Below are 12,446 nucleotides of genomic sequence, written 5' to 3' on the forward strand. Positions count from 1 at the left end.
CCAGACCGGCGCTGGGAAAGGGGTGGGGCCTGGCGGAGGGGGTGGGGCTTGCTGGAGGCAGTGGGGAAGGGGTCTTGACCCAGCCCCTCCTACCTCCTGGGGGCGGGGTCTGTAAGAAAAGGGGCGTGGCGTGGCCTCGAGGGGCGTGGCCTGTGACGGGGAGGAAGTGGGTTTGCCCCGAACAAGATGGCGGCGGCGGGGCGGAATTATCTCTGCCCCAGGCAAACCAGCGGCGGTGGAAGTAGTTCTGACTGAAAGGAAGACGGGGCGGAAGCGGCTGTGCCCCGAGCAAAATGGTCCCCGCGGAAGTGGCTCCGCCTCAAGCAAGATGGCGGTCGCAACGGGGCGGAAGTGGCTCTGCCCCGAGCAAGATGGCGCCTAACAGGGCGGAAGTAGAGATGCCCCAAGTCACATGGCGCGGGCGGGCGGGCCTTGGTGTCGGGGCGGAAGTAGCGCTGCCCCGAGGCTGTGACCGCTGCGGGGTAGGAGCCGGCGATGGGGGAGAAGAAGGTGTCAGGTAGGGGGGCTGTGCCTAGGGGCTGGGGCACGAAGGCAGTGGGGGAAGGCGGTTGGGGTCAGACGTGGGGGCACGACCCCTGCCTGTGGCCAGGGTCATTGGCGGGCAGAGAGTGGGTCACTGGGGAGGTCGGAGCAGAGTGCGGGGCACGACCCCTGCCTGTGCCCTGGGATCAGGGCGTGGGCGGGGTGGGGATGCCGACCCCCGTGCCCTCCCCTCCCCGCGGGCACAGCCCGGTCGCAGGACCCCGGGCAGCGGCGGGTGCTGGATCGCGCCACGCGGCAGCGGCGCCTCAACCGCCAGCTGGAGGCGCTGGAGAATGACAACTTCCAGGACGACCCGCAGGCCAACCTGCCCCAGCTGGCCAAGCGCCTGCCCCAATTCCACGACGACGCCGACACTGGTGGGTGCCCGTCCAGCTCCGGGAGGGGGTGTGGGTCTGCCTCCCTGCTTGGGGCCGGGGGTGGTTAGAGCAGGGCACGCAGGACTCCTGGGCTCTCTCCTGTGCCCTGTGGGACGCCGACCCCGTGACCCTGCCCCCCGTACCAGGCAAGAAGAAGAAGAAGACCCGCGGCGACCACTTCAAGCTGCGCTTCCGCAAGAACTTCCAGGCCCTGCTGGAGGAGCAGGTACCCGCCCCCCCACCTGCCCCAATGCCCCCCGGCCTCTGACCCCAGCACCCGAGCACAAGCTGTGCCGGCCTGACCCTGTACCCTGCTCCCAGGACCTGGGCACGCACGAGGGCCCTGGCTGTGTATGGGCCTGATCCCTGACCTCCGACCCCTGACCCTTGCTCCAGCACCTAAGCACAAGCAAGGGCTGTGACATCATGGCTTGAACTCTGACCCCTGTTCTCTTCTGTCCCCAAAGAACCTGAGTGCAAGCACGAGTGGAAACAATGTCCGATCCCTGCCCTTTGACCTCTGACCCCTGCTCTGTGTCCCCAGAACCAGAGTGAGGGCCCCAGTTTTGTGTTGGCTTGTGTGAGCCTGACCCCAACCACCCGCGCTCCCTGACCTCTCCCCCCCAGAACCTGAGCACGAGTGAGGGCCCCAACAACATGTTAGCCTCTGTGTGCCTGACCCCCTGACCTCTCCCCCCAGATCTGGAGCATAAGGCCCCAACCACATTAGCCTGCACGTGCCTGATCCCCGCCCGGCCTCTGACCTGTGCCCTCTGCCTCCCAGAACCTGAACGCCAGTGAAGGCCCCAACTACGTGTCAGCCTGCGCGGCGCCCTCAGGGCGGCCCCAGCGCCACTTCTGCGCCGTTTGCGGGTTTCCGTCGCACTACACGTGCGTCTGCTGTGGTGCCCGCTACTGCTGTGTGCGCTGCCTCTACACCCACCAGGAGACACGGTTCGTGACCTGCCCACCGTGGGGTCATTTGGGCTGGGGGGAGGAGTGCCAATCGAGAACAGGGACCCAGGGGACAGAGTTGTGCTGGGGTGGGGGGAGGGCATGGGGGTGCTGAGTGCAGGGGGGCTGGGTGCTTGGGTCAGGCACTGAACCCCCCCATACGTCTGTGTCATTGCAGGTGTCTGAAGTGGACAGTCTAGGGGAGCTGAAGTCCCCCAATCCTGGACTCCCCTTGCCAGGCACTGCTGTCATGACAATAAACTCTGCCCCGCCTTACACACCTGCCTGCCAGCTGCTGTTTGCCCCACCCCCTCCCGGAGCGCCGTGACGGGTGGGGGTCTCATACAGAATCTAATTATTGAGAAGTTCACTTACATTTAGGCTCATTTTATATTTGAGTAAATATTGTAGTTGTCAAGGTAGGGTCAACTTATATTGGGGTTCATCTTCTATGTGAGTAAATATGGCAATTGTTAGGGCTGGGGAAAGGGTGGGGTCCAGCCAGGCACCGCCAGGCCCATGCTCTTTTTCTGACCCAGACCTGGGGGCTGAGCGAGGGGGCAGGGTGGTGGTAGGGGTGGGATAGTTCTGCTTCGGCCGGGGGTTCGCGCTGCAATGAACACGCCTTCCTGCGAGCACTAGGACTGGGCTGCATGCGTGCGCCCTGGGATGGGGAGGGGGGTGGCAAGCTGACCCGGTGCCCCTCACTCCTGGCCTACAACCCCCCTCCCCCCACATCTCTGCGGGTGCCCCTCACTCTCGAGGCGCAGCTCTTGGCTGGTGTTTCTCATCCCCCTGGGGCTGGATGGAGCTGCGGGGGCAGGAAATAGCATCATGGCTGCAGGATGGAGCCTGTGGGGTGAGGGGGAGAAAGCGAGGCAGGGAGGTGCTGGGAGCCCCCAAATTGCCCTGCCCCACCCCACCCCACCCCGCATGTGGCTGTGGGTAATAAAATAAGGAAGCTGACTCTGCCTGGGAAAGCGGGTGCGTGGACCTGAGGGCTCCTTGCTCTTCACTCTGCAGCCTCCTCTCTCCTTTTTAATGGTCGTTGTTGTGCTGCCTGCGCTGGGGCATTGGTCTTCTCCTCTTGTGACCTTGGAGACACTTTTTTTGGCTTTTAAACTGCAGATGTGGCCCCGGGCCCCAGTTTTTAGCAGCAACAGCAGCATCTAGCGTTTCAGCTTTAGTTAAGCGGGAAAAGGGAGTGGGGTTTGGGGCAGCCCCCGCCTTGCCTCAGCCAGGGTGAGGGCCACACTCCCCCGAATCCGGGACTCGAACCCACCACCTCCCTGCTGCGCATGCGCTCCCTGAGCTCCTTCCCTTCCCTTCCCGCCGCAATGACCCGGCTTCTGCGCGCTCGCATTACCACTAGATCTAGACTGCGCGTGCGTGACGCGCTCACCCGCATTGCGCAGGCGCGACTCACCCTCTCTCTCGGTCATCCCTCCTCCTTGCGTGCCCTCGCGTACCATGGAAACGGCTTCCCTGCTCTCATTGGCCGGCACGCACGAATGTTTCTTGACCCTTTCCTCTCCCCGTAGATGGCGCGGCGGAAACTAGCCGCGGGCCGCCAACCCCCCCCATCCCTGCTGCGCATGCGGCCTAGCCCCCCCCCTCCATCGGAAGACTAAGGCTTCTGTCCACTTCCCGTGGGATCCCACTTCCGGGCTTCCCTTCACTTCCGGGGTGGAGGCGGCGGCAGCTTCCGGGAGGGAGCCATGGAGTCGGTGCTGAGTGAGGTGGTGGCGGTGGAAGACTTGTTGGTGAGTGCCCCCTTCTCATTGGTGCCCCGAGGCCCCGCCCCCTGGGGGGCTTCCCTCTCTTGTAGGGGGCTGGAAGAAGGGGGCGTATTTCTCTGCATATGTGCGCACTGTAGTATAATACCCTTGTTTTGCAGTGGGTGGTCCTGTGTTGCCTTGTATATTGCTCCTCTTTTTGCAAGGGCGGGGTCCCATATTGCCTTGTATGTACTTGTCCTGCAATATAATATGCCCCTTACTTTGCAAGGGTGGGGTCTGGTATTGCCTTTGTATACATGTGCCGTGCAATATAACACACATGGGGGTGGGAACCAGGCTTGTGAGGACCTAGAGTCTCATCTTCAGTTGGCTCCCCATCCCCTTCCTGTCTTGCCTCAAGCTGGCACCCAGAAAAATGGCCTTAAGAGGGTTGCTTGCGTCAGGGAGCTTCCAGCTACAAGGAAAGGGGCCGGTTGATGCTTGTGGAGTGAAGAACAAGGAGCCCTTAAGTAAATGGCGTCCCTCAGCTGCCTGAGGCAGGAAAGCGGGCTTCTTGGTGGCGGCAAATGTGGGCCTAGGCCCACCCTCTGCGTCTATAAGCACCCCCTTTAAAAATGCAAGCTGCTGGGAATCATAGAAACAGAAAATTTGGGTGGGAAGGGACCTTGGGAGGTCGCATCTCGTCCCCCCCCCTGTTTCAAGCAGGACCAGCCCCAACTACATCATCCCAGCCAAGGCTTTGTTGAGCCGGGTCTTCAAACCTCTAAGGATGGAGATCCCACCATCTTTCTAGGTAACCTGTTCTAGTGCTTCACCACCCTTCTAGGGGGAGAGTTTTTTTCCTAATATCCAACCTCAATTTTCCTTGTTACAGCCTGAGCCCATTGCTCCTTGTTCTCTCATCAGAGAACAGTCCAGGTCCGTGCTCTGTGGAGCTGCCTTGCAGGTAGAAGGCAGCAACTGGGACAGATAAAGAAGAAAACACAGGGGTGGGGGTGGTTAAGCCTCTCTCAGAGGTATTGAAGCTGGGACTCAACCCAGAGGGTCCTGGCTGGAGGGTCTTGCCCCTCCTCTCAGGCTCAGACAGACGTCAGATTGGTATGGACTGGGGTGGGGGTTTGCCTTCCTTTATAGCAGGGGCATGGTCTCTACCCAGGGCCTCTCGAGTGTCTGGTGACCACATTTCCCAGTGGTGTCCCTCCATGGGGCAAGCTCGGGTGCGATGCCTGATGCCATTTCAGGGCTGACAGTTGAGTTGAGAACATGGGTTTGTCCAGGGCAGGCAGTTTGGACAGGGCTGATCCTGCCTCGGGAAGGGGGCCAGCCTCAATATGACCTCCACAGATTCCCCTCCAGCTCCACTGCTCTAGGACTCTGCGATCCCCACCACTGTCAGGGATGCTCCAGCTCCACCGGGAACAGAAGCCAGAAGGTGAATTTGTGTGAGAGGTGAGGCCCCTTCTTGTCGCGTCTCCTGCCATCCTTGGGGCCTTGCTGAGGGTGTGTTAGTTAAACATGCGGGTGTCGCTGGGTGAGACCTGCAGCGCGTTGGGCGCCAGCCTCACAGCCCTTCCTGGCCTGTACCTGTGAGTTGGCTGCAGTCTGCAAAAGCCTCTGGACGAGTTGGTCTTTCAGGTGTGAACCCTGGAGAAGGGAAGCGATACCCCAGGCCCTGCTAGGATTGCTGTCTGCTGTGCTGGGGCCGAGCTGTCCCTGTTGCCCGTGTTTCAGACCCTGGCCCTGGCTTCTTCCAGATACTTTTCTCCACGGGGCAAATTTCCGCCGCAGGGCTCCCAAAGCTGTGACACCTCCTCCCATTGTATGTCCAAGAGGCTCCCCTGTAAACAACCCGTGGGCATGAAGGGCTCATTGTTCCCTGGCCTGGCGGGGCTGAGCGCCGGCTGCCGCAGCTGACACTGGGGGCTTGTTGACAAAGCTTCGGGCAGGAGCTGTGCTGGGGGGTGGCTTCCCATGCAGGGGAGCAGAACACGTTGTGCTTCAGGGGCCGCTGGTTTCTCTGGCCCGAGCTTCTGTGTGTTACTGGCCATGTAGTGACCTAGGGGGTTTGGGAGCCTTGGGGGATGGCTCCACCCTTGAGTTTGCTTGCCTGATGTTCTGCCATCTCCAGCGCTTCTCAACTGTAGCTTCTAGCAGCAAGGTCCTATTCAGCCTTCCTCTATTACAGTTTCCTTGGGGTGGAGGGTGGCGTTTCTCTCTACATGGGTGCCGTAGTTGCGTCACCGTGCAGCTGCGGCTCCATCTCTCTGGTGAATAGCCCAATAACTGGTGTCTAGTTCAGAGTAATTTGCTTTGGCTTCTCTCATCCTTCTCTGGACAAAACAAAAGTCTCCAGAGAGCCGTCTGGGGTGTAGCAGCTGCTTTATACCCCCTCCCTGGTGGCAGTAGCCCAGTTGGGTGTGGGCTGGGGGGTCTAGATCTGCCCTGGGGGGGCCAAACCCCTTTGAAGCCCCACAGTGCAGCCACTGATGTCATGTGCATGGGGTCCAGGCAGATACCTGCAGCCATGCGGCGTCCTTCCTGGCCCACATGGCAGGTCCCCCTTGCCCCAGGCTGTGACACGATGCGTGTGTGGCCCATTGTGTCACCTCATTGCCTTTGATGTCTGAGCCTGGCTGGGCTCTGTCTAGACCCTTTCTGAACTTTGCCTGCCCCATGCAGGCTCGCATGTCATCGCCGATGCTTCAGCAGCCACTTTCGTAGTGCTCTGTCTGCTCCGGGCCCAGCTGACTGGAAAAAGCACTGGCTCCTCTGGGTCCTCCCCCTGTCCCTTCTGGGTGTGGGCCCCATCTGCGCTGGGTCTGATAACCACTGTGGCACCAAACGCTTTGGCTTCCACCCTGTCTTGGGGGCACCAGCTGTGCTGGCTCTGATAACGCCTGCAGCCAAGAGCAGAGCAAAAGTGGCACTAAATGCTTCAGCCATTATGGCCTTGTGTTAATGAGGGAGGTGAATGGGGTCTAGTAGGAAGTGGGGGGGGTCTCTAGGAGCCTGGACGCCTGAGTTCTCTCCAGCTCAGGGAGGGCAGTGCGGTCTTGTAGGTTGTTGGGGTTGAGGAGGGGGCCTGGATGCCAGGCTTGAGCTACCAGGAGCGTCTGTGCCCAGGCTTCCCAGGAAAGGCAGCTTGTGGGCGGCAGGGAGTGCCCACAAATGGGGCACTGGAGCCCTTTGCCAGGAGGGGTGCATGTGTGGGTTGGTTGGGGTGATTAGCAAGGGGTGTCCGTGCATGTTCAGGGATTCATGTATATGTGTTAGTGCATTGTGGGGATGTGTGCATGAGTGTGTGGGGTGGGGGTTAGCAAGGGATGTGCGTGCATGTTGGGGGGGTTCGTGCATGTGTGCAGTGCATTGTGGGGATTGTGTGCATGCATGAATGTGTGTGGGGGGGCAGGTAGCAAGGGGTTTGTGTGAATGCTGGGGGTGTTAGCGGGTATGCGCATCACCTCTGTGGCTGCTTTGCTGCCGACCTGTGTCTTTCCTGACACGGCCGCCTCCTGGCCCTCTAGTCACCGAGAAGCACGGTAGAAGATACCGTGAGGGATCCTCCAGGCCCCGGGGTGCTGTGTCCAGCACGCTGGCTGCCTCTGCCTTGTGGAAGTGGGTGATCTACCTGCTGTCTTTTCCTGGGGCTGAAAGGGAAGAGTTGCCTGCTCCCGGGCTCAGTTTGGTATGGACTTGGCGGGGTTTCACCTCTGTCTGGATCTGTCAAGTCTCTAATGGGGTCTCCTGTGTGCCTTAAACCCTGCTAGGGGTGGCAGGGCACTGCACACCCCCCTGGCATCCCCTGGGGCAGGGCTGGGAGGGCTCTAGATGTGACCTCTGCAGGTCCCCTCCAGGGGCTGGGAGGTGGGGTCAGGGCAAGGCCCATGGACCCATTGTGGAGTGTGCCCTCCTGTCGCAGGCCTAGCCACCTCTCTTGCTGCACCCTTGGTAGGTGAGAGCTGCCAACTGCAAGGAGGACATCCCCTCTACCTCGTTTTCTCCACATAAAGCCCACTCAGTTTGTGCCTTTGCCCTGCGGGCTTGTTTGCTGGACCTCCGATAGGCACAGAGGGTGTGGAGAAGGGCAGCAAAGCTGATTCAGGGCTTAAAATCATAGAAAATTGAGCCTGGAAGGGACCTCAGGAGGTCATATCTCATCCAACCCCCTGCTCCAAGCAGGACCAGTCCCAACTACATCAGCCCAGCCAAGACTTTGCTCAGCCGGGTCTTCAAAACCTCCAAGGGTAGAGACTCCATCACTGCTCTGGGCAGCCTCTTCTAGTCTCGAGAGCAAGTGTTTCCTTGTATCTAACCTCAACTGTCCTTGCTGCAGCCTGAACCCGTTGCTCCTTGGTCTGTCATCAGAGGACAGGCCAGCTCCATGCTCTTTGGAGCCACCCTGCAGGGAGGTGACGGTTGCTATTCAATCCCCCCTCGGTCTTCTCTTCTGCAGCTCAATCAGCCCATTTCCCTCAGCCCCCTCCTCACCTAGCCCCCGAACCACTTTCATTGCCCTCCACTGGACTTTCTGCCATCGTTTCTGCCCACAGCACTTCAGATGTGGCCTCCCCAGTACCCAATAGAGGGGAGCAATCGCTGCCCACTATGTGCTGGCACCGCTTCTCCCCATGCAGCCTGGGATGCCCTGAGCCTTCCTGGCAACCTGGGCACCCTGTTAGCTCCTACTCAACTTCTTCATCCCCTGTCTCCCCCCCAGGTCCTTGTCTGCAGAGCTGCTGTGGTCCCCAGCCTGCCCTGGGGCCTGGAGGTGCTCCGTCCTCAATGCAGGACTTTGCACTTGTCCTTGTTGAACCTCATGAGCTTGGTTTTGGCCCAATCTGGCAGTGTCAAGGTTGTTCTGAATCCTAGCCTGACCCGCCGTGGTATCTCCAACTCCCCCCAGCTCGTAGCCATCTGTGGAGGGAGCACTATGGGGCTTTTCTGTGAAGAGTGAGTAGTGAGGCCTGGTCATATCCTGCTGGTGAGGGGCAGGATCAGGATGCTGACCGTTGAGAACAAGGCAGCAGGGACTGATCCTTACCTGTCTCATAGTACGGGAGTCAGGGCTCACAGCAGGAAACCAGGAGAGTTAATGCTGCTTTTGCAGCCTGCGGGGAAGGGACGTGAGGGAAGCCGAGAGCTTGGCCCAGGGCTGGGACACGTACTTGGAGGAAAGGGGCAGCGGGTGGTACTGAGCAGGGGGTGAGGGACATGGGGACTGCTTGGACTGGAAATGCCGGGGTCTGTAAGTGGGAGAGGGGTGGGGTGGGGAGGGGAAAGCCCTGCTCAGACCCAGGCTCTCTCCCTTCCAGCCTCCATGCTCTGCTGCTGGGGGAAGCAGGAGACCAGGCAGCCCGGAGCTGGGGTCTGACCTGGGGCAGGGCAGTGCTAATAGTCTCCTGTTGCTTTCCAGTGGGTCCCGCTCTGCCCTGGCATGCGGCATCCCAAGGGGCACAGGCGCCTGCAGGCGAGGCCCCCCAAATGCAGGGCAGTGCAGCAGGGACACCCCCTGTGCTCCCGCAGGCACCATTTCCTCTCCTCACCATGTCTGGCACCATTGGCCCTGTCTCCAGAGACTCCAGCTTGTTCTCTGCCACAGTTTTACATCCACTGCCTGCCTCCGGGTTCTCCCACCGTGGCTGTGTGGGGGTGTCCCGATTTTTACCCCTGGGGGTGTTGCTGCAACCTTCCTCTTCCCCACACTCTGATCCCAGCAACAGCTGGGTCCAAATTGTCTCCGTTGGCAGGTGAGAGCCGGTGGGGGGCAGCGTCCAGGGAACAGAGATGCACACCCATCCCCAACGATCACACCCCACGCTAAGGAGGCGACCCTGGGAAAGGGCCACAGTTAGAGGTCATGACTTGGCTTCCCTTCTCCCTTGGCCCGCAGCTTGTTATCTCCGGGGTTACAGACGGTGGGACCTGAGTGATATAAATCTCCACGCCAAAGGGGTTTTTAGCCGGGATCTTGTCCCACCCCCCGGCAGCAAGTGCATCTCTGCTGGGTTGCATTTCTCGATGGCAAATAGCCCAATAACTGGCATCTAGTTCAGAGCAACTTTCTTTGGCTTCTCTCATTCTTCTCTGGAGGAAATAAAATCCTCCGGAGAGACATCTTGGGGGTAGCAGCTGTTTTAAACCCCTCTTTCCAGTGCTGCTAGCCCCGCTGGGTGTGGGCTGGGGTGGGGTCTAGTAACCCCTTTGAAATCCCCAGTACAGTCGCTAATCTGAGTCCAGGATTCGGTTTAGGCAGAAATCTGCGGCCATGCATCCTTCCCTGTCCGCGAGGCCGGTCTCCTCTGCCTCAGATGGAAGAGGCAGCTGTGATGAACCGTTGCATTGCCTCATTGCCTTTGACGCTGAACCCAGCTGGGCTCCATCCAGGTCCTTTCTGAACTCTGCCCCTGGTGCTTTGCCCACGTTGGCCTGGATTCCCCTTCGCAGCAGCAGACCACGGCTGCTCTCCCTGTGGCTGGGGGTGATGCCTGGAGCAGGGTTCAGGCTGTTGCTGTAGTGTTGCTGGTTTGGATGGGGCCAGTCCTGCCTTGGAGAGGGCTTGGCCTGGATGCAGGTCCTGCAGGCCTGGTCTGACCCCACTGAACTCTGATCCGATGGACCTTGCATGCGGCAGCTTCTCCTTTATGGTCCCTTCCTTCCTTGCTCCATTGTGGGTCGGGATCTCCCTGGCCCTGCAGGCCTCCCCCTGGGAGCGGTGGGGGCTGGGTACCCCCAGCTGTTGGCTTGGACCCACCACTGGGCTTGGGGCTTCTTCCAAGCTCCTGGCCTGCGCCGCCCCTGTATGGCCCCTGCTACTCGGAGCACGGCTGGGCTCCTGCTGCCATCCCAGCTGCTCCTGGTGCCCCTGGCTTGCAGCTCCCTGGTGCACCAAGATACAGGCCCAGGGCACCCGGAGCATCTGTGCCCATGCCCAGGCTCCCTGGGAAAAGCGGCTTGCAAGCAGTGGGGAGGGAGTGGCCACAAGGGGGCACCAGAGCCCTTCTCCAGAAGTGGGGGGGTGTGTGTGTGTCTGGAGCAGTTAGCACGGCGTGTACATGCATGTTGGGGGGTTAGTGCATGTCTGCAGAACATTGTGGTGGTGGTGTACATGTGTGCATGAGTGCATAGGGGGGCTTGGCAAGGGGTGTGCTTGCATGTTGGGGCCTGGTTAGTGCACGTGTGCGGTGTATTGTAGGGATTGTGTGTGTGCATGTATGTGTTGGGCTAGCAGGGGGTGTGCATGCACGTTGGGGGTTAGTGCATGTGTGCGGTGTATGGTGGGGATTGTGCATGTGCACGAGTGTGTTGGTTTAGCAGGGGGTGTGCATGTGTGCAGTACATTGTGGGCGTGTATGCATGAGTGTGTGGGGGAGTTAGCAAGGGGTGTGGGTGCTTGTTGGGGGGGTTAGTGCCTGTGTGCAGTGCATTGTGGGGGGTGGGGTGTAGTGCATTGTGGGGATTGGGTGTGTGCCTGAGTGTGTTGGGGGGGCTAGCAAGAGTTGTGCATACATATTGTAGGGAGTTAATGCATGTATGCAGTGCATTATGGGGATGTGTGTGTGCATGAGTGCATAGGAGGTCAGCAAGGGGTGTGCGTATATGTTGGGGGATTAGTGCGTGTGTGCAGTGTGTTGTGGGGGGGAGGCTTAGCCTGTGTGTGCGCGTTGGGGCAGCTTAGTGTGTGTGTGCATGCATGTGTGTTGGGGTTTGCATGTGTGTTAGGGTTAGCGTATGCATGTGTGTGTGGGTGTTGGGGTTATTGCATGCGTATGTGTGCATGTTATGGAATAGCTGGTGTGTACGTGGGGGGAACTTTGCTCATGGGCACGCATGTGCCTGGGGGCTAGCAAGTGTGCATGACATGCTTGTACACACTTGGGGGAGGGATCGTGCGCGTGCATTGGGGGTGGTTAGCGTGTGCACAAGGTGGGAAAGGTTAGCACAGGTGGATGTGTGTACGTTGAGAGGGGCAGGGGGCTACTGTGTGTGCGCCCATCCGGGGCCTCCATGCTGGCGCCCTGGCTTACGCCAGTGTCTCCGCCCTGGCATCATCCCTGGAGGGGGCAAACCTGGGTTAGGGTGAGGGGGGCGGGGCTGGCATGAAAGGAGCCCTTCATCGCCACTGTTTGCTAAACAAGGGCTTAGCGTGTGGGGGGGACGGTCCCCCCCCCCTCCCTTCCCCTGCTTGCCTTGGCACGTGGACTGGGCCTTGGCTTGGCACCTGCAGGCAACAGCTCCACCTGGGCAGGCCCTGGCGTGGGGCCAAGGGGCGGGGGGGGCCATGGGCATCCTCTGGCATCAGAGGCAGGTGGGTGGGGGAGGGAGCACCAGGTGCTGACAGCCCCCATGCCCCACGGCTTGCGCTACACGTGACCCGGGGGTGGGCCTGGAGCCCTTTGAGGTCTGTAGGAACCTGGACGCCTGCATTCTCTCCAGCTCAGGGAGGGGAGTGGGGTCTGATGGGATGTTGGGGGTCTCTAGGAGCCTGGACTCCTGGGTTCCCTAGCCAAGGCAGCCCAGTCTGGCTCCCCTGCTCCGTGCCGGGGGGCCGCCATGGACAGGGCCCCCCTGGCTGGAGGGGCAGGCCTGGGGCCACGTGGGGGGCGGGGACACCATGGGGCCAGCTGGGCTGGTTGTGCAGGTGCAGGTGCCGTGGTGGCCAAGTGTGAGGTCACTGGATCTGGTGGCCCCAGCCACTTCCCTGTTAACCCTATGGCTGCCCCAGGGCCAGCCGGGGGTGGGTTTGGGGGGCCTGGGCAGGGGATCCTGTGGGGGTCAGGGGTGTGTTTGGGAACTGGGGGTCTGGGCAGGGAGTGGGGGGGGCAGGGGTGGATTT

General features: G+C 60.5%; 2 protein-coding genes across 2 annotated transcripts in view; both read left to right on the forward strand.

The window, feature by feature from the left end:
• Window positions 1–377: 377 nt before the first annotated feature.
• ZNHIT1 (zinc finger HIT-type containing 1) lies at window positions 378–2,152 on the forward strand. Its single transcript, XM_006038025.2, has 5 exons — window positions 378–517; window positions 750–920; window positions 1,067–1,146; window positions 1,705–1,874; window positions 2,053–2,152. Exons 1-5 carry the CDS (start codon window positions 496–498, stop codon window positions 2,072–2,074), a joined length of 465 nt encoding a protein of 154 aa, XP_006038087.1. The 5' UTR covers window positions 378–495; the 3' UTR covers window positions 2,075–2,152.
• A 1,330-nt stretch (window positions 2,153–3,482) lies between these two features.
• The window catches only part of FIS1 (fission, mitochondrial 1), a 10,547-nt gene continuing 1,583 nt past the window's right edge, over window positions 3,483–12,446 (forward strand). The window contains exon 1 of the mRNA XM_006038026.3: window positions 3,483–3,637. Within this exon, the coding sequence (XP_006038088.1) occupies window positions 3,593–3,637 (45 nt within the window). The 5' untranslated portion in view covers window positions 3,483–3,592. The remainder of the gene's footprint in view (window positions 3,638–12,446) is intronic.

Source organism: Alligator sinensis, unplaced genomic scaffold (genome assembly GCF_000455745.1).
Source record: "Alligator sinensis unplaced genomic scaffold, ASM45574v1 scaffold1500_1, whole genome shotgun sequence".
Taxonomy (NCBI): domain Eukaryota; kingdom Metazoa; phylum Chordata; order Crocodylia; family Alligatoridae; genus Alligator; species Alligator sinensis.